The sequence below is a fragment of the Tamandua tetradactyla genome, chromosome 11 (genome assembly GCF_023851605.1).
Source record: "Tamandua tetradactyla isolate mTamTet1 chromosome 11, mTamTet1.pri, whole genome shotgun sequence".
NCBI classification, from domain to species: Eukaryota; Metazoa; Chordata; class Mammalia; order Pilosa; family Myrmecophagidae; genus Tamandua; species Tamandua tetradactyla.
This window is the reverse complement of record NC_135337.1, coordinates 50390437-50412262: the sequence shown is the minus strand read 5'-3', so window position 1 is coordinate 50412262 and position 21826 is coordinate 50390437. Positions and strand designations below refer to the sequence as shown.

Sequence of the window (21826 nt, the reverse complement as noted above, 5' to 3'; positions counted from 1 at the left end):
GCCCAATCGTTTTCCTTCATCCTTCTTTTAGTCTAATATTAGACATAACCAAAGAGTTGAGTTTACCTTGGAAGTAGGCTACTAGGGTTATTTGTAGTTCAGGGATGAGAAAAGTGTGTTTTGGGGGAAGCATTAAACTAATCCAATTTGAACACAATTTTTGATTGTGGGGTATTTCTTCTCCAATTTCACAATGTGAATTAAGGCATTTATTAAATGATAAGTTTCCCATCTTGTTCCAGAGGGAATGATGATGTGCACGTCACATCTTTTCTCTCCTGTGTTGCCAGGAGAGTGGAGTGGCTTTCTAGCTTTATATAAGGACAGAAGGCATTCCTCATAGACTACAGCAGTATGGCTCTGAAGTGTGGAGGAAATACTTATTTGATTATATCAAAAGGCTCCTAATGAAAAGATTCTGGACATAGAATGAGATCTTTATGAAGTTCTTGTGGATATTTGAACTTTAATAACCAAAATTATGGTTTACTATTGAAACAGTATAATAAATTAATTAAAAGCAATTTACTAAAATTGAGAGCAACTATGTTATACAATTATAGCAATCAAACTATGCCTAGTATTATTATGCAGCATTATTGGTATAGCTGGGTATTAGTTTATTTATTCCTCATAACAGCCTTGCAATGTACATAGCATTTCCTTATTTTATAAGGTGAGAAATTTGAGATTATGTAACTAGCCCAAGACCACCAAGTAATATGAGGAAAACCTAGACCTGTCTGACTCTAAATCTCTTATGCAGAAAATTTCAATTCTATGACACTATTTAATTCCTCTGGTGGTTTTCCAACAATCCTTGGTGTTCCTTGACTATATAACTTCAGTTTCCATCTCTATCTTCCCTTGTGTGCCCCTATCTTTACATGGCATTCTCCTTTCTGCGTCTTTTCTGTTCTTATAAGGACACCAATCACAATATGTTAAGGTCCTACCCTCTTCCAGTATACCTTCACCTTTATTTAACTAATTACAACTTCAATATGAAGGTCAATTTGAGGTATTGGAGGTTAGGACTCCAACATATCTACTTTTTGGGGGGGATCACAATTTAACTCATACCAATTATAAAATTTACAGATTGCATATTGTGCTGCAACTGCATTAATGTTTGGATGTTAAATTACTTTATGAAGAAAATAATATCATGAAGTCCTTAGAAGAGTGCATTATTTAGTCTGTTGGTTCATGCTCCTTTGTTTTTCTCTATCTTCCTGCCTTACCTTCTGCAACTCTCCAATTTGGAGTCTTTTTTGCTTGGTATTACTGAGATCATGTTCTGGAAATTATTTAAATTACTGTTTTTAAAGGGTCCGTCTTACTGGAAGATAAAACTGAAGAACAGAGGGAAATATTTTCCATTGCTCCCGATATAGAGCACAGTGTCCTTTCTGCTAATATATTCTAACCAATGTCATTAAATGTTGGGACTAGAAGCTATTATCCAATGTTCACAGTCCCCACCCTAATAATAATGCATTAAAATTTCTAAGTAAACATCTAAGGACCAGGAAGTCTGTCTTGTAGGAAACTGTATGCCACATTCACATACAATTATAGGACCTTTTAATAGAAACAACACCAGCTTCTTTGGTAGTTTTCTTTTTTTTTTCTTTTATCCAAAAGAAGAATCTCTATACCTGTCCTCTTTTTCACTTTCATAGAAAAATTTTTAACAATAACAGAATATAAAATCTCTTTCTGTAAGACAAAGAGAGTAGAACTTCTTACACACCAATGAATTAAGTGGTGAAATTCTTAATGATTATTCCTTCTTCCTAATTTGCTTATAAAAAGAAAAATTTATATATTACTTAAATTGATCTAGGTCCTAGTTCTTATTAGTAAATAGAAACATGAACATAATTAGCTGCTTAACAAAACTTCAAAAGAATGATTAACAAAAAGCCATAAGCTTTTCCTCCCTTCTTTTAATTCTATTTTCTTAAGCATTTGGTATTGCTTTAGTCAAATCTAAAATATCTTGTGTTTATTATTCATTGCATCTGCTATTCGATGAGTCCTGATGAGGCCCATTCCCTTCAGAAAAGAGAAAAATCAATAATAAGCCTTTTGGAAGAAAATGATTAATGTCAAAATAAACATGGACTTAGTTATGCCATTAGCAAATGTTTAATATCTTCTATATCTATATTTACTTACCCGCAAGTCCTAACAGAATGTAGCCAATAATGAACAATATGAAGATCAAGCAGCACAGAACATCTGTGCAATACCTAAAGACACAAAGGAATAAAGAATTAAAATGGGGTCCAGATGACTTCTTGTTTACTGCATAAAATACAGGAAGGGAGAAAAATCAATAATAATAGTGATGTGCTATTTTGTATCCAATAATTCTGAATGGTAGATCAGATGTATTATAACTCAAGACTTTAGCAGCAATGAAGTGGTCATAGTTTTGTTATTAATTCTCTTTTGATTAATTGTACACTATTTTTAGATTCTGTAGGACAACTGAGATTCAAAGCCAAAGGTATGCAGTGCTGAAAGTCAGCATTACTCCATACTACACAACTGCTTAAAAAGCTGAAGAAGGAGATCGGATCAGACTTCAATTATAGATATGAATGAAGCAGATAAGGTTAGGACTAAGGTAAATCCAACTAAAGGACAAAAGGTGATATTGGCCATGTTTTAAAACTTCAACTTCTGTGTGAGAACAGACGAAGAGATGTCTATTTGGTATAAAAATTATATTTTCTGTACCACACTGTCTAATTTATCTCCTATGGTCAGTTTATTCAAACACCATAATTACATGGACATGTAAACAGAGAAGGAGATTGTGTTGGTCTGTACAGGTGAGTGTGATGCCCCGACACATCCCAAAGTAATTCTGACAGAGAATAAAAAAGTAATTACAAAGCCCCCTTGAGGACTGGGGGGAAATGTGGAAATATTAAATGACCCCATCTGGGGAATTCCTGATACCCTCACAAGCACTGGGGACTACCAGTTGAAGAGGATGAGCTTCGATCTTGGGGCTAACCCCTATGAAACTTGTTCCTGCAAAGGAGAAGCTAAGCCTACTTATAATTATGCCTAAGAGTCACCCCCCAGAGAACATCTTTGGTTGCTCAGATGTGACCTCTCTCTCAAAACCAACCCAGCAGGTAAATTCATTTCCTTCCCCTATGTGGGACATGACTCTGAGGGGTGTAAATCTCCCTGGCAACATGGGACATGTCTCTCAGGAATGAGCCTAGATCTAGCCTAGAGCACTATGAGATTGAGAAAGTCTTCTTGACTAAAAGGGAGAGGAGAAATAAAATAAAGTTTCAGTGGCTGAGAGATTTCACATATATAGAGAGGTCACTCTGGAAGTTATTCTTACGCATTATATAGGTATCCCTTTTTAGTTTTTAGTGGATTAGAATAGTTAGAAGGATATACCAGAAACTGTTGAGCTGAATTCCAGTAGCCTTGATTCTTGAAGATGATTGTATAACTATATAGCTTTTACAGTGTGACTGTGTGATTCTGAAAACCTTATGGTTGGCATTTCCTTTATACAGATGAGTAAAAAAATAAGAACAAGAAATACGTAAATAATAGTGGGGTTAAGGGGCATGACACGTTTTGGGTGTTATTTTTCATTTGTATTTTTAATTCTTTTATGTAATTTTTTGGAGTAATGAAAATGTTCAAAAATTGTGGTGATGAATGCACAACTATATGATGATACTGTAAACCACTGATTGCATACTCTGGATGAATATATGGTATGTGAATATAGCTCAACAAAAATGTTTTTAGATATTACAAAATGACAACACAAAGTAGCTATTTTTTATTTGAAATTTCAACTTGAGCTTTTCAGTTTTATGATCTTCTTCATCATTGCAGAATAAACGATAATTAGCCATTTCCCTTCCCTCTCCCCTATTTTCTTTCCAGGTACACATTTTAAGGTACTATTATTAAATAAAGCATTGACTATGTAAATTTTCTATAGGTAAGTAGAGTTACAACTATTCTAACAACAATGCATATAAGGAATTAAAAAATAAAATTTCTCAAAACAGTCAATTTCCAAGTATTCTGTGAGCTAGATACTTTCAGAATAGGTCAGAGAAAGATTGTCTCAGAGAGACTCAGGTCACGAGGTAAGCTGCGGTCCCACAGGCATACTCGACATTTTTCAACTATAGTATTTTGTCTTCTCAATGTTATATCTTGTTCAGTTATTAAATGGTCTTGAAGGCTAATGCTATGTCATAAAAATGAGAAACAATTCTTTCATTCTTTATTTCTAACTAACAAAGGGTCTAGTAGTACAGAAAAAGATCAGCACACTTGGCAGGATTAGAAGTTACATATGAGACATAATTTTTATAGCAAGGCCTTCGTGTTTTGGAGGACATTTGGATATGCTCTAAGCTAGTACAGTCAGGCTAATGCTACCCGCCTTATTGGGTGGTGGAAGTAGGAGACATAATGAATAGTAACTGTATGGTAATAGCTGCAGTAATGTTTTATATTGGCAAAGCTGTGTTACACTTTTACTCCTACCATATGCAGAATTTTACGAGTTTCCTAAAAATACCTTTAGGTAGTTAGGGTTAGTTGACTTGTTTAAGGTACGTGAGAGAGGGAGCCACCAAGGCAGGCACAAACCTCGGTCTCCAATTCCTCACCTGTTTCATTTAGCAGTTGCGTTAACATGATTGCAATTTTCTGTAAACATTCAAAATAGCTATATCTGAAAATCATCACACACATCCTCTTTACCTCATGGCAGGAAATGTATCTTTCATAAAGTTAAGTATGGTCAGTCCAGAAACAAACTAGAATTTGTTTAAATCCAATTTCAACTCGGGCTTTTAAAATTTCATTTGAATTTGAAGAATTACGAGAATAATAACAATAAGAAGAAGACAGGCACTCTCATTTTCTTTGCTACCTTTGAAAGCTACCACCTGCTTGGGTGTGCGGGGAGCATTGGTTTCAGGGGGACTGTGCCACGTCTGACTCAGGAGCCGCTTCTCATCCTGTCACAGCAGTTGTTAAAGAGTGTGACACTTAATAAGAAATGCCTTCGAGTAAGGAACTAAAGGAGGTAAAACCAGAACACTGGTGTGCTTTAATTAGAAATCCTGAGGTTGTCAAAGCCCTTTTGTGTAATCATCGCTACCAAGAGGAGGGAGAGACAGATGTGTGGGAAATCAATGGCCAGGCTTGCCAACCGTCCAGCAATGACATCTATCAGGTTATAGATTTATATCCATGAATTTACCTTGTATGTAATATATACTATTATATATATATTTACAACAATATAATGCTATGTATTGTTATAATGTTATATATTTACCATATCATGTAGCGAGCACAGGGAAAATAGTCACATACTAGAAAGATGAATGAGAGAAACTAAATTGCAAAGAAGAGGGCACAAGGCGAGAGGCAGAGCCCAAGTGGAAATCTTCAAAAAGTAAAACCCACACTCCTCAGCTACGGGCGCTGATAAACAGGCATCAGTTTGAGTTTGGGTTCCACATGGGGTTTTAAACCATGATTTCTCTTTCTTTTTGGTGCCAAGGTCACACTAAAGGGTCCAGGACTACTTCACGCCCGCACAGCCATTCCCATCGCAGTGTCTCACCGCAGTCGGACAGCATTGCTGAACTTTTTAAATTCACAGGTTGAGGCGTTTGGGGATTCTATGCTGGGACTAACAAGGAAATATTCTCCAGTCTGCTTTGATTTTCCTGTACACATCTTTGTAGAAAGAACAGGCCATATAACATGGTCAGACTGGTGAATTTTATTTTGTTTAAACCCAGAAAAATGTTGAACACACTGATATTTATGAATGGAGATTTTGACAGGCTCAAAGAGTAGGAAAGTTTGTCTAGATGAAACATTAGTATTTCCTAATTTCTTCCTGTAGTGATTTGATTCCCTTTGCTGTTTCAGAAATTGAAAAATAATAGGTATATATGTGTATTTTAGGTGAGTAAAATTACTTGTTTCTTTCATTCATTTATCCCTTTCTCTCCCTTTCCTTGGACATATTCTCTCCAGAAAAAATAAGAATTTAGAAAATTGCTGAGACATTGGATTTGAACAAAATATAAACATAGCATGAACCATTTTGTGGGTCAAGGCACTTAGCAGAACCTTAACACAAATTCTTAGAAGTTGTAGCATCATAACCTTGTTCATTTGTTTTGATTTCAGGGCATCTGAAACAAGCCTAAATGTCCTATAGGAAATGGATTATTTTTTAAAACCAAGGATTTAACTTGGATAATTTTCAAGACTCTTAAATAGCTACTGAAATCACTAGGTATTACAAGTCCATGGTTAAAATAATTCTGAATCAAATTCTAGCTAGAGATATGATATGGCTATATCTTTTCCTCAGATGGATTCATTTTTACCTTCATAATAAGAACCATTATACTAAGCTAAGAATGGATTGCATACGATTAGGTCCCATAAAGAAGACAGAAAAATAGTCATAGAGAAACACATTCCAATCCTCTCCCTCATCCTTCCTCCAAATCAAAGTCTTAATTTTTTTAAACACGCTGCCCATACCATATTTATTAGAAAACTACCCAAAACTCTATAGAGATTGAGTTGTCAGAGCATAAAAGTATTTTCAGAAATTAAACTATGGAATGACTACCCTATCACTACCATATATCTTTTGTAAACTGCGAGAGAAATAGGATCCTAATTATATGTGCATTTGCAGATTTCACTTTTCCTCTTATCTCTAACCCACAAATACGGTATGCATATTAGTCATCTATACTCAAAATCTTGGGAGTTTCCTTTGACTCTCTTTTCCCAGCTTACCTTTTGTATTCAATTGACAAGTTCTCTTGCCTCCTTCTCTCTGATGTGTTTGTCGTTCATCCACCCTTTCCTTTCAATTACTGCTGTCCAGACCCAGTCCAGGTTCTTTTATCCTCTCTTCAAACTACTGTCATTATCCCTTGATTGGGCTCCCGCACGTAGTTTCTGTCTGTTCTAATTCATTCTGCACCTCACCGATGCCACTGGTATGCATCATGTCACTTCACTGCTTAAAAAACTGCAGTGCCTTTCTCCCACGTAGTCAATGATTTCAAACAACTTGGATTTCTACAAGTTCAAGTTCAAGCCCCAGACTAGCTTTCCACCCTGGTACCTGTAAACTACCCATTCTGGGGTAACAATATATCCCTATTTACATGGGAAAACCACGGTTTACACCCATGTTCTTGAAGTAACCTTAATAATGCTCATTTTTATTCTCAAAAGTGCTCCCTCCCCAGGTGAATCTCCTTCCCATCTACTAAAATCGCATTCCTTAAATAATCTCAAAAATGTTCTCCTTCATGAAGTGTTCTGTAGAAGGGATCCCTCACATTTTTGTAGACCTAGAGAAACTTTGCTTGTACATCTTTAAGACAACTACCTTCCATCTACTATAATCTTGGTAGGGAAGGGAGAGGCACACTACAGCCCATGGGCCTCACATGACCTGCTGCTGTTTTTCACAACATGGGAGCTAAGAACAGTTTTTGCATATGTAAATGGTTAAACAAATTTTCTTTAAAGAATAAACTTTCACAAGTGAAAATTCATACAAAATTCAAATTTCTGAACCCACGAATAAATGTTTTTGTAAAACAGCCATGCTCATTCATTTTTGCATTGTCTATGATAACTTTCGTGCTTCAATAGCTGAGTTGAATAGTTGCAATAGAAACCATACAGCCCACAAAGCTTAAAATATTTACTGCCTGGTCCTTTATGGAAAACGTTTGCCAATCCCTGACCTAGATAGTACAGTCTTCTCTGGCAGCATTTAGCATGGAACAAATATGTGTCCCATGAAAGATTAGTAAGACAGACCTTTCTCTCACTGGCAGGCAAATGCATAAGCTGGCTATGGTGAAAATCAAAGTGCTGTGTTTCAAAATTCATGTCATTTTTTTCTTGGCTCTATATAGCAAATGTGTTGTCTAGAGTGTCCATTCTTTTGTCAAGTCTAAGCATACCATAAAATAAATCACCAAAAACTAAACCAAAACAAAACAAAAACAACCCATTAGAATTAACTTTGAGGTTAACAAGAGAGTTTTGCCTCATAACTAATTTCTATCTTCGAACCATTGCCCCTCCGCTTCTTTTTCAGGGACAGCTTTACTACCTTCATTCAGAAATGGATTCATTTACCGGGTTTCTTTCATTGTGGCAAATGAATTCCCAGTGATATCAGCCATCCTGAAAGGTCATTAATATCAAGGTTTAGAGCAAAAGTGGAAGTCCTGAAAGCCATTCCCCTCTGGCAGATCATCCATCTGTGCCTAATGAGTCTGTTTAAAGACTCTCACTGCCCATCATTCCAGATAGATGCCTACCTCTCGTTCAAAAGTTCTTGGTGTCATCTGGGTAGATCTGTCGACAACATGGTTGCATTTATAACCCAAAGTCTTGAAACATTTCTCCTCTGTGGTTCTGCTGGCACCTGAATGAAGCCATTAAGTCATCTTGTTACCTCTCAGGTTCTTATCACAAAATTCTGTTCCAGGAATTAGAGCAAAAGCTTCATTACCCAGAGGTTTTATTAATGGATAATGCAAGTGGGGCCATCTTTCAAGCTTCACTAAGATACATTTGGCAAAGTACAGAGAATGGCTTGAATTGGACAGGTCACCTGAATTCATGCTAATTGGCAGATTAAATACAGTTTGGGTGCTTTGGGTTAGAGTTCTATGTGAATTAAAAATTACCTCACATCTTTTCACCATTCTCCACTATTTAATGGAGAATCTGGTGAGTTTGTGAGTGGAACATCTTCTTAGAGCTTATGTGCAAAGGAGTTAACTGTATCCTTCTCCTTTGTTCCCAGCTTCTCTTCTTTCTGGACATGTTTAAAACTTCTCTATTGTTCTGTTCCCCAGCCCAGAGCTTTAGATTACACCTTTCACCTTTTTGTATATATATGAGTGTGAAAATTGAAGTGTTAGTAGTGGGCAAGTTATATATCCTGACCATTTCCACAGGAATAAGAAGTTAAAGATAATCATAAAGATTTGTTATTGAAATCATAAACTTAATAGGAAGGCACAAATGAGCTTCTAACAACAGGAAGTTATATTTTCAGGTATTCAATTTTAATGCAAGTTTTCTAAGTCAATTTTTAAAAAAGATGACCTTAGGATTATATTTATCCTAAAAGAGAACAGTCATTTAATTATTGAGAAAGCAGTTACTTTTTGTGGGATTATTATTTTTTAGTACATTTTCAACTGTTGCTGAAAAATAAAAAGTACCAAAAAACTTAATACCATAAGAAATTTCATTATATTGATAATGTCCTTCAAATTTATTAAATAAGATTACATTTGAACACTGCGCCTGCTTTACTTAATTCTTCTGAATAATTGGATTTAGAAGCCTCTCCTATTCCCTCTAGTTAATCTTTTAATCTGTCCTGCTTGTTTTGAGTCCAGTGCCTTGAGAGCGTAACTTTAACTCTTTGTGATTTGTATTTTCTCTTTGTGATTTATATTTTCTAATTGTAAAGGGAAATAAAATCTCATTTTTTTATAGGTAATGCTTGTGCTAGCTCTTTTTTGTTTAAAATGGGGCAAGTCCAGACAAAATTAGTCTTGCTATGTTATTCATCATTTTTGCAACACTTGGGTAATATTTAACAATCTGCCAGTGAGTGGAAACTACTCTGCAAATTTCAGTAAAGTGAGAGACAAATCACAGTTATTGTCCATATCATAGCTGGCATGCTGGAGCAAAGCTATGACACAGCTGGAGTGCAAGGGGAGTCACCTCTAGCACAGACATGGGACATTAGTCCAAAGTCACCAATGAGGTTTACAGCGAATCCGTATCAGTGCTGAATGCCTTTGAATCCTCATGAAAGGGGTTAGGGTCCCTTCTACATATAGGCACATAGTAGGTACTCCAAGATATTTGTTGAATCAATGAATGAACTTCTGAAAATTCTCATGTCTTGTACTGATACTGAAATTTCAACCGTGACAAGAAAAAGAAAACCTCATGCTTTTTGTTTGTAATCAAAGGCATGCACAAAAAAATGACAACATTACTATTTGTCACTGCAAATTTATGTAAATAAATAATTAAATAATATTGCCTACCGATGATGATGGGAGTCTCAGAAAATGGCAAGCCCTTTGACCCAGTAATTTCTTATCTAATAATTTATCCTATGGAAATAATTACGAACCCAGAAAAGAATTTTTAATTATAGAATTTTTATGAAGAATTTTCATAAAGTTTTAAAATACTGCATTGTTAATAATAAAGCAAAGTCAGAAATATAATAATATGGAAACACGTTCATAATATGTTGAGTAAAAAAGTCACAGAATATATTTGTAGCATATTTGTGAATATATATCTGTGCACAAATGCATAGCAGGGTAAAAGAATATACACAAAAATATTATTGATCATTATGCCTGAGTGGTTCAATTTTATGTGATTCTGTTTTTCTTCGTATGCTTTTGTTCTTTTTTCAAAAGTTCTACAATAGACACAAATTACTTTTATAGTATGAACAACAATCTAAGACACCTTGACTGTATTTAAATAATTATAAATAAATTGCTGAGTTGTCTCATTATACTAATTTGTTTCTGATCCTCGCAAATTATATGTTTAAAAATTCGTGTTCTGGTTTTAGACTTCAAAGCCAACAACGAAATCATTGGGTCACATGAAAAAATTGGAATAGATACTGTAAGCTTTAAATCAATAGTTAAGTTTTTGAGCATAACTGTACTTAAGGTAGTTATGTAAGTAAACATCCTTGTTCTTAGGAAATATACATGGAAGTATTATGTGTTCAAGGAACATGATGTACACAACCTACTTCCAAATGTTTAGAAAACTGATAAGTATAGATAGATAGATTAGATAGATAGATTAGATAAAAATAGGTAGGTACATGAATGAATGATACAGCAAATGTAGAGAAACGTTAAAATCAGTGTATCTGTGGACAGGGTATGCTGGGGTTCTCTGTATGAATTCTGTATTATTTTTGCAACTGTCCTGCAAGTTTGAAAATATTTCATAGTAAAAAGTTTAAGAATCAGAAAACCAAACCAAAACATTTTATACTTATAATTGTTTACATATCCATTAGAGGAAGGAGTAAACATGAGGATGGGAAATAGCAGTTGCTTCAGGAAAGGGAACTGGTGAGAAAGAATTGCTTTTTCTTACATATTTTTCTGTAACTTTTAAATTTGTATAAGGCACATATATTACCTATTCAAAAATAAGAATTATATAACACAGAAAGTGATTCAAGTATGGATTTGGCACCTCTTAGAAACAGAAATAACTTCAGAAACAATGTCAACTATTTACCCTTAAAATGGAACACAGTAGGGAAAGAAATTAGTCCATTGGAAATAAAACTCTAAGTTATATGGGGATAAAATCATTACAGTTATACCAAGTAAAATACCTTATTGGGAATATATATCTGTCAAACCATGATTTTTGAATAATTGACTTTTGGTAATTAATGATTTAAATCGCACATATATAAAACAAGTTCTCTCCATCATGTGAGAATAAAACTCAGTTTGGCTTTCACACAAGATGGTACAGGAAATGGCTGCAGTACAGCTCAAACTGGTCCCGCAGGTAGGAAAGGAGAGAGTCTCTGAGGCAAGCCTAGAATTGGTGCCAAGTAGGTAGAAACAAGTTTAAATGAGTAATGGCCAGGGTCACTGAAATGTAAAATAAAATCAAAAGTGGGAACCTTCAGTGGGAAATTTGAATTAGTTAGACTATCCGGACAGGCTGTAACCTCTGGAATATCCAATCAGTGCAGAAACAGGGGAAGGATTTGCATGTTAGGCTAAAGGAATATATACTACTGCTTTTGGTTGCTCAGCGTGCAAGCCACCATTTTTTTGCTGCATGCCCATTCTTGCAAGAGCGTTAGTAAATTAGTTTCTCCTCCACAATTGGGTGACTGTTTATTCTTTTTCAGGTATGGCTTTCTTTCTAACAATCACAAACTTTTAAAATTTATTTTTTGGAAATGATTGCAGTTTTCAGAGGAAAACAATAAATGTAACATGACACATTTGGCATAATTAATATTAAGCATTATGTTAATATGCTGTTAGTAAGCCTATGTTGTGAAATGGGATGTTTCTACTGCTTTTGGAAAGAAAAATTAATGAACCTGTGATATGGTACAATAAGAAATTGTGTTTTCATGTCTACATAGTAAAGTAGCTTAGGCATTTAACACAAATTATTTGAATGAATGAATGAAGTATTATCTGAATATTAGATGCTAAAATCTCATACGCCTTCCATGCCAGAGACCTGGGTTCAATTCCTAGGCCGTGCACACCACCACCACTCCCAAAATCTCATAGACATTTTAAAAAATGTATAAAAATTGTTTCCTTTTGTTCTCAAATTGTTCAGTCAAAATGGGAAATCTCAACCATTACTAATAGTTAATAAAGCCCAAAGTCGTATATACTTGCTCATTCTTTTCTGTAATTATTTGCCAGTCCATTTTACTAATCACCTACAAACTACCTGTACTATAAAATTGTATCACTAGTGACAACAGGGTTATTGTTATAGAAACAGAAGGACTTAAAATTTATAGGATTTTAAAGATAAAACTAAGTGTTCTTTTAAGTGTTATTCATTTGAGATTATTAAATTTAGTCCCTGTGTAATCCAGTTTAAATTTTAGTTTACATGACGTATCATTCAGGAAAGTGTTTGACTACAAATACCAGAACATCTATTTCAGTAAATGTGGCTTTAATTCTAAGATTCCAATTCAACTGGTTTCATGCAACAAGTCCTGCAGTTGGTTGTCCTGAGCTGACATGATATGTCATTCAATGATACTATTAAGGACCCAGATTATTTACACTTTCTGCCTGTTCCATCCCCATCCTTAGCTTGTGGACATGTACCTTCATTTTTGTGTATCATGTCACAAGTTAACTGCTGCTCTCAAGATATCTTGAGACTTTATCTTTGCATTTCGAAAAGAAAGTCCCTCCTGGCAGACTTTCCGTTTAGCTCATTGGCCAGATATAAATTTCATGGCTATCTTTCCGTGGAAAGTGTTAGGATAATTGTATGTTTGACTTCACAGCCTCCATAATAGAGGCAAGAGAAAAGATGATTTGGAGTCGATGTTGAGTGAGACAAAATACATCATATACCATAGCTACTAGTGAGGTCACAAAATAAAATGAGATTTTCCTATTCTAGTAATTTCTAGTCAACCCAAATGAATCATGCCAAAGAATATATGCTTTTCTCTGTAACTGTTATTCAATATTAAGCATTTTATAAGATTAACATAGGAAAACTGAATATTGTACAATCCTTACAGAATTCAAGTGAGTCAGATTCATTTCTGGTAAAATATATTCTAGAGCTGACATCAGGGACAAAAATAGCAGGTTGTTAGATCTTATTTCTGAATAATTTTATATTCCACTTTCAATTGGTTGAATCATTCTTAACATTCATGTTTAATGGAATTTGCAATTTAAATCTAGCCATGGTAAATATATACAGCTGTAGTTTGTCCTAAACTGAACATTGAAATACAAACCCTTCTAGAGTAAATATATATCTTTTTAAAATCATTAGACATAAAATATTACACAAACTATACCAGAAAGTCTTTCATTTCAATGTAAGAAACTAAGACTCACATCTAAACAGTAAATCTAGAGCCATTGGGCAAACATAATTTTGTCCAAGAATGGTCGCACTTTTCTTCCAATAAATCACTGTAATGCAACATATACAATGGGTCTCCATTTTCTACCCGTTTCCTCTTTCCTGCCACTCTGAGATGTAAGTTCAAGGAGGGCCCGTATTTTCCAAGGCTTCCCCAGATGTAAACCTTCCTCCTTGGGGTTTTGTAAAACCTGTCTAGCACACTGTTCAGCGACTATTTGTCATGCACCTAGTCTTTGCTACCATGGTGAGATGTGTGGTGTGCATATGCATGAAGAAGGACGGAGAGGGAGGTAAGCCTGAACGATCAGGGGAAGGAGATATTAAATATAAAATGTAAAAAATACAATCCTAGTTCTCAGAGACTGTGATTTCATGATAAAAAGAAAAACATTTTAAAAGATTGAGATTAAAAAGTAAAAACAATTGAAAATGTGAGGGAAAAATGGGTCCTGCAAGTAGGAGAATCTAGATGGTTGGAGTGGGAAAGCTCTATGTAAATTAGAATATGGGAGATATTTTAATTATAAGACATAGCTTAAAAAGTTGAAGTATGAAGTAGATTTTAATAGGTAGAGAAAAGGAGTCAATTACAGGCAAAAAGAACAACAAGGGGCAAAATTATGGACAGATAATTTAGATGAGAAGGAGGCCATTCTCGTTAAAAATTTTGTTGGGTAGAAATAATAACTATATTTGTTTTGTGGAACTCAATCAACTCATTTATTTATTTACTCAGTATTTATGGGGCACCTATTATTTTCCAGGTCCTGTGGTAGATACTATGAACAAGATAGGCAAAATGCCTTTTCTCATGGAGTTCAGACTTCAGTGCAAGGAAAAGCAATGAGCAAGTAAAGATAAATACATTGATAGATTGTATGATAATTGCAGGAAACAAACATGATTCTATGAAAGAAAACAATAAGGATGACTTATTTATACCAGAAATTTAGAGGGCTCTCTGAAGAGGTGATGGGGGTGGTATTTTAGAGAGAAGAAACAAGTGCAAGGGTCCTGGGGGCAGGTAAAACTACCATATGTCCTAGTTACTGACAGATGATCAGTGTGAATAAAGCCAGGGAGAAAGCATGAGAACAGTACAGGAAGGAGGTTGGTACAATTGAATGACTCTGAATAGTCCCCAGCATGGAGGACTTTGGTCTAGGTCTATCAGGGGAAACCATTGCTATAATGCTTTATATGTTAAAGGACTTGACAGTTCATTATTCAATTTCACATTAATTTTCTCATTTGGATCATTACAGCATGTAATATAAGGTTGATAACAGAGCTAATATAAAATGTAATTTTTACAAATTAGGTAACTTCTGACTACAATTTCAGTTGTATTCAAGAACACTCAAAGGTCTCAAATAGGGGGGTAAGACACCCCTGTCTTTTGTGGAGTGTTAAACCTCCAGAACAGCTGCCACCAGAGAACTTCTCCTGTTTGTAAGTCCCAATAAATCTGTGTCTACTTTTGCGCTTGGCATTTTTTTGTCTCTCAGCAGCACCAGCCCATGCACTGCATGAACTTTGTCTGGGCCTGAGCAGTTGACAAGCCAGCCAGGAGCCCAATTCACTGCCAGCAGCAGGAGGTATGGGTCAGGGGCAAGGAGATTTGGTGGTAGAAACATCCATATAGGAAAAGGGGCTGCTGCTATGGAAAGGGGCTGCAACAAAAGTTATATTTTAGTTAAATTTATTTGGCATCAAAAATGCACAATGAATTGGAATGAATGTATGAGCAGTGTGGAAGGATGAGAACTGGGAAAAGGAGGGCTAAACTAGGATTCTGGCAACACAAAAGAGAATGAAGCTCTTCTGCTTCATCAGTATCACCAGTTTCCCAAGCATTGTCTGTAATCCTTGGTTGCCAGGAAAATGTGAAGATAAATATAACAATATGGGAAGAATTTACCTGAAGAGAAGTTATGGTTCTATATAGATGTCTCAGGGGCTGAAATGGATGTGAACAGATTTGTCTTTTAATGGTCTGAACACAGAGGAGAGAAAAAGGATGCTTATGTATCATTTGAGCACCAAATTTTATATTTCTCTCTCCTAATTTTTCCAAAGCACTCTTCCTTTTTCATTATATTAACTTGATTAAGATTTTTCCTTGAGCTTTTAGAGATCAAAGATCTTATTTTTCAGTTTTTGTGCCATGAATGTGGTTGGAATCAAGTTTTTCTTTAATGGATATAAGGGTTTGCTTTATCATTGACCTTAATACCCAAGGGACACACTAAAAGAGAGCTGACCTTAAATGGTCCTGGGCACAGGCTCTTCATTATTAACAATACATGTGACAAGCAGTTGAACTGTGTTGTTTCTTGCTTTTATCAGCTGCATATAAGAGAGGTAAAGAAAGGGTAGAAGATAGGAAGGAAAGAGAAAAGTGACAACTGAACATAAGACAAAAAACAAGAAATAAGTTCAAAAAGGAATTTAAGAAGAAAAAAATGGGAAGAAGGTATAGGACTCTTGATGAAAATTAGAAATATTAAGGTTAAGATTGAGAAGGTAAAAGGCACAAGAGAAGAAATCAGAGAAAAAAGATCAAGGAAATACAGAAAAAGAACCATTTCTGGTAAAGAAAAGGAAAATAAATAGAGGTCATACAAGTCATGGAAGTTTACTGTGGTGACCCAAGGCCCAAGCCTCTTCCTAAATGGCTCATAACCAATCTGTTTCAGTCAAGGACAAAGGTCAGGAAAGTAAGTAATTTCGCTGGGTGGGGAAGAACGTGACCACTGATGTAAAAACAGGATTGACTGTATCTTAGTCTTAAACACTAATCTTAGTAAAACATCAAGTTTTAGTCCCCTTAATGATTATACTAGAGACCAAATGTCTTCATACTATATGGAATGTCTTTGTTTTAAATCACATATTACCCTCCCCTACATTCCTGTCTCCTTTGGAGTGTTAAGCCTCCAGAACAGCTTCCACCAGAGAACGTCTCTTGTTTGTAAGTCCCAATAAATCTGTGTCTACTTTTGCACCTGGCATTTTTTTTTTCTGTCTCTCAGCAGCCCCAGCCCATGCACTGCATGAACTTTGTCTGGCCCCAAGCAATTGGCGAGCCAGCCAGGAGCCCAAGACACTACAGCAGCAGTAGGTACGAGTCAGGGGCAGGGAGATTTGGTGGTAGAAACATCCATACAGGGAAAGGGGCTGCTGTGAGAATACAGGGATGCCCTGAAAACTCAGGCATGGTTGTTAACTACTTTGTAATGGGTAGTAGGACAACTAAATCTGAGCAAAAAGAAAAGAGAACACCAAGTAGCAGCAGTCATCGCTGCTTTTTGGAGCCTTATCATAGGTCCACTGAGAAAGAATAGGCAGTAAAAACAATAACCCATCATCTAGAGGAAGAATTAAAATTAGACAGAGATACACAGCTTGCTCAAGTGGACATAAAAGATACTTTAACTGAGCATTTACATTATGTGGATTGTCAATTAGAAACTCTAGCTTGTAAATATGCTCAAGCCCATGGTCAGAAATTATCCCAGGACTGAGTCCAGAAAATACTAACAAACAGGTGGATCCCTAAAGCTTGGGATCTCATAAATTCTTCATCTGGTGACAAAGAAGGGAAAAAGGAAAAAGTATGGGAATTAGAGGAAGAGGATCCCTCCTGGCAGGTACAACCAAGTGCTACAGGAAAAAGTAAAAAGAGCACAGGAGCAACCTGCTAGAGCCGACTTTCAGAATTTACAATCTCTGAACAGAAACTTCATATTTCCATAGAAATTATACTCCTGCTGAATTAGGTGACCTTGGGCAGCATTATAATCAGAAAGCCAGGGAGTCATTACCTGATTGGCTTTTATGATTATAGGACACAGGAGCTGAGGGCATAATATTAATTAATTATTATTAAAAATAATTAATGATTAATTAGTCGAGGGATGGAAACAAGTAAGCTAGCATCCATTACAAGCTACTCATCCCTATGCCAGTGCCTGTATTTTGCTCTAAATCAGGTAGAAACAGTTTCTTTGCTAGCCTGGCTAATAGCTGCAAGCAAGACTGTCTGGCCCAATGCGAGAGATACTCCACACAACACTCCTCATTGACAATCTATGGAAGAACTACAAGATGTTTTGCAGGAACTTGAGGTGAAACATGCGATACATTCTGTGAATTTTGCTGGCCCTGACAATGAAACTTTTACAGCAGGGATGAAAGACACCATCCTGCACACCTCTTTCAATCATCTTTATGGACCCCCTCATGTCTGTTTTGAGCATTCTAGGGGGACAGCCCATTTTGAGAGTTGTTCAAGCCATAGCAGATCTTGGTGAAACTGAGTGGCTCTGAAAAAGAAGAGTTAGGGCAGTAGGAAAAACATGATGGACCTAATCAGTTGTCACATAGCAAATGTGGGCTGATCTAATTGCTGCTGAGACAGAACTAGAAACCATAGCTTAACAACCAAATGCTGTTTTAGCTAAATTGTGAGGCAAATTACCCAGACAAAAGAGTTACTAAAATAAATCTCCAAACTGAACAAGAAGATAAACTAAGAAACCCCCTTTCAAAACATAAGAAACCTCTGTATCCCCTAAGGAGGCTTGACAAACTCCCTCCTACAGGAGTCAAGACTCCAGGTATAAGAGATAACTAGATACTCCAGGGATCGGAGGCTACATGTAAATTAACTATTTTTTAGTCCTCTACAAACAGAGTGTTGCTGCTAGTAGATACTGGGGCCAAATGTACTTTAATTTATGGAAATATCTGATTTAATGGACCAGTGCTGGCCACAGATGGCTATGGGGCAGAAACAATCAGAACCAAATGGCATAATTTGATCTTGCAAACTGCAATATTGTGCCCCTGGGAATACACTGTATATATTTCTCCTATATCTGAATATATATTAGAAATTGATCTTCTCTTAAATTCCATATTACAAACTACTGTAGGAGAATTCCACCCCCTGGGTAGGGTGGTACAGTGACAGCAGTCTTAAAGGGATGGGCAAAATGGTCCCTATAACAGTACTACAACCTCAGAGAACTGTAGCCACTAAATAATATAAGCTCTTGGAGGACATCAAGAGATTTCTGCAACCATTAAGGAACTAGAAAGAGTGGGAATATTAATACCAACCCATAGCCCCTTAAATAGCCCTGTGTTGCCAGTATACAAACCTGACAGAACCTGGTGCATGCTAGTGAATTACCATGGATTAAAGAAAGTAACACCTCCTTTGTATGCAGCAGCTTCAAACATTGTCTCTTTACTCCAAGGAATTAGCATTCATTTATGCCAATGTCATTTTGTTTTAGGTTTAGCTGATGCTTTATTCAGTATTCTCTTTGATAAAATAAGTCAACTTGCTTTCATTTTCACCTGGGAAGGATGACAAGGGATTTTCACCATGCTCGCATAAGGTTATTTACATAGCCTGACCATTTGCCACAGCCTGGTGGCAAAACTTGGCCAGTTGGGAGAAACCCAAATTTGTGACTTTATTTCACTATATTGATGATATTATGTTAACCTGCGATTCTCTTTCAGAATTAAAAGAAGTGTCAGAAATGTTAATATTCCAACTTGAGAGCCTTGGATGGTCAATCAGTTGTGAAAAACTACAAGGGCCTGGCTCTTCTGTCAAAATCTTGGGTGTTGTATGGTTAGGTAAGACAAAAATTATTCCTTCTGCACTAACTGATAAGGTACAATGTTTTCATATGTTGCATACACCAGAGAAATTAATGGCCTTTTTAGGACTTCTAAGATATTGGAGATCTTTTATTCTCCATTTTGCTCAAATGTTAAATCTTTATATATACTAATTAGGAAAGGCTGTACTTGGGAATGGGATGCCCCCCAGGAGGCTACTTTTGTAAAAATAAAAGGGCAATAGCACAGGCACAAGCACTGAAAGGAACAGATCCTGATTTACCCTTTGAATTGGATGTGGCTACCACCAGCATAGGCTTTGGGTGAGTGTTGTGGAAAAGGCAATATTCTAAATGAGTGCCTTTAGGGTTCTGGTTACAATTATGGAAGGAGACAGAATTAAGATATAGCCCCTTTGAAAGCAACTGTATACTGCATATAAGGCTCTATTGCAAGTGGAAGGCCTGGTGCAGAAATGTCCTGAGGACCATCCTCCCTATACAAGGGTGGACTATGGACCATGGCCAATAAGCTACACTCTGGTAGTACACAATTAAGTACCTTAACAAAATGGAAAGTTACTTGTTGCAATGCATTGTTTTCAATACCAGCCCTCTCAGTGCCAAGATGCACAAAAGTTTAAGATCAGTATCATATGTAGACGATTCAACAACTGAGCTGCACCCGAAATGCTGTTGAAATACCCACTATAGAGGGTATAAAACAATTCCCAAGTCTGCTTGACATTCTAATGGATCTGCTATGGGCAGCCTCCCACATGGACAGCCCTGATGACAACCCAGTATTCATACTATATGGTGGGAGACTGGTTCTACGCAAAGCAGTCAATGGGCTGAAGCAAGAGCCATGTTGCTGGTTATAGTACATGTATCAGAAGACGAGTTAACTATCAGTACCAATAGCTGGGCTGTTTACAAAGCCTTTATGACCTGGATGGGAGCCTGGAAACAAGAACAATGGACAGTCATAGGCCACCCCTATGGGGATGAGAACTGTGGCAATATATCTGGGACACCTGCTAGCAGTGAGGGGTAACCATCATGTCCCTACCCACACTCCTAACATGCTTCCTGGGAATGCTGAGGCAGATGCCCTTGCTTAACAGAGCCATACCACTGAAACCGAAGAAGCAACTGAGTGCCTATATCAAAAGAATGGAACTGAGGGTATCAAACCTTATGGCATTTAGCCCTGCAGTTTCAGCTACCCATCCAGTGCCAACAACTTATAGACATCACATACTCCCTGTGATGAACATGTAGATTGCGCCACCAGATGTGACACATTGGCCAATCACAGGTTCCTGTGACCTGGTGGCAAGTGGACTATATTGGCCCCTTTCCCATTCTTGGAAGGGGCAAGTATGCATTCACTGCCGTAGTTACTGCCACAGGACTTCTGTTAGCTTTTCTGGTGGGAAAAGCTAATCAAGAAGCAACAATACACTGCCTAGAAAAGGTAAGCACCGTCTATAGGATACCTTCACATATAGACAGTGATTGGGAAACCATTTTACTGGACAAATGACCCAAGCATGGACTATGGACTATGATGTAATGTAGACTACCAATAACCCCATAGGTGGTCTTAAAGAAGAATGAATGACCTCTTAAAGGAACAGTTGAAAGATGGTAAGAAATCCCCACAACAATGGACCAAAGGTTTTTCTCTGGTCCTAATTCACCTAAACTCTACACCTTGAGTGGCAGCCCCAAGTCCTATTGAAATTCTCATGGCAGGAGCTGCACAGCACTAAGAATACAAATTAAAGGGCCAGCTCCTTTACAGCCTAAAAGGGGGAATGATAATAATTTATTGTTGCCCATGCCTCAGACCATTCAAAAGGGGGAAAGTGAGGTCTTTTGGCCGTGGTGCTGACCTATGTAGTTGCACTGGTTGGGAATTTTAAGTTCATGGGGAATAGGAGTCACCCAAAACATTGTAATAGGGTTACAATTTATACAAAAATGCTTTTAAATTTTTTATCACCAATCTAGGGCCTCCTGTTCCCATGGGAACCTTATGTATAAACATGTTGACCTTTCTTATACCTAGGTTAATAATGTCATGGTGGAGAACTTTCAAGATTTACAGGGGGAGAATATCTGGTATTTAAAACATGCCTACAATGTCCCTCTGCCTGGTAACTTAATATTTACCAATGGAACTCCTGCATGTATATTATTAGATGAGTAAGATTTACCCCTTATTTTTCCCCATAAACATCTTTCTTTTTGCTCATAGTGCCCTAGCAAACACCTTTCTACAGTGAGCTTCAGCAGTGACTCGATGCTCACCATCAAACCCAATATTGCGTCTGCATGGACTTGCCATCTGGGTGCTACTAGCCTTCCCTGGACCATAGCTCCTGCCA

At 36.6% G+C, this 21826-nt stretch overlaps 1 protein-coding gene across 12 annotated transcripts in view; it reads right to left on the bottom strand.

Moving 5' to 3' along the window:
* Nucleotides 1-21826, bottom strand: part of SLC44A5 (solute carrier family 44 member 5) — a 320175-nt gene that overhangs the window by 79463 nt on the left and 218886 nt on the right. For all 12 annotated transcript variants that reach the window (XM_077120596.1, XM_077120600.1, XM_077120597.1 and 9 more), the window contains one exon: nucleotides 2185-2258. In XM_077120596.1, coding sequence (XP_076976711.1) covers nucleotides 2185-2258 — 74 coding nt within the window. The remainder of the gene's footprint in view (nucleotides 1-2184; nucleotides 2259-21826) is intronic.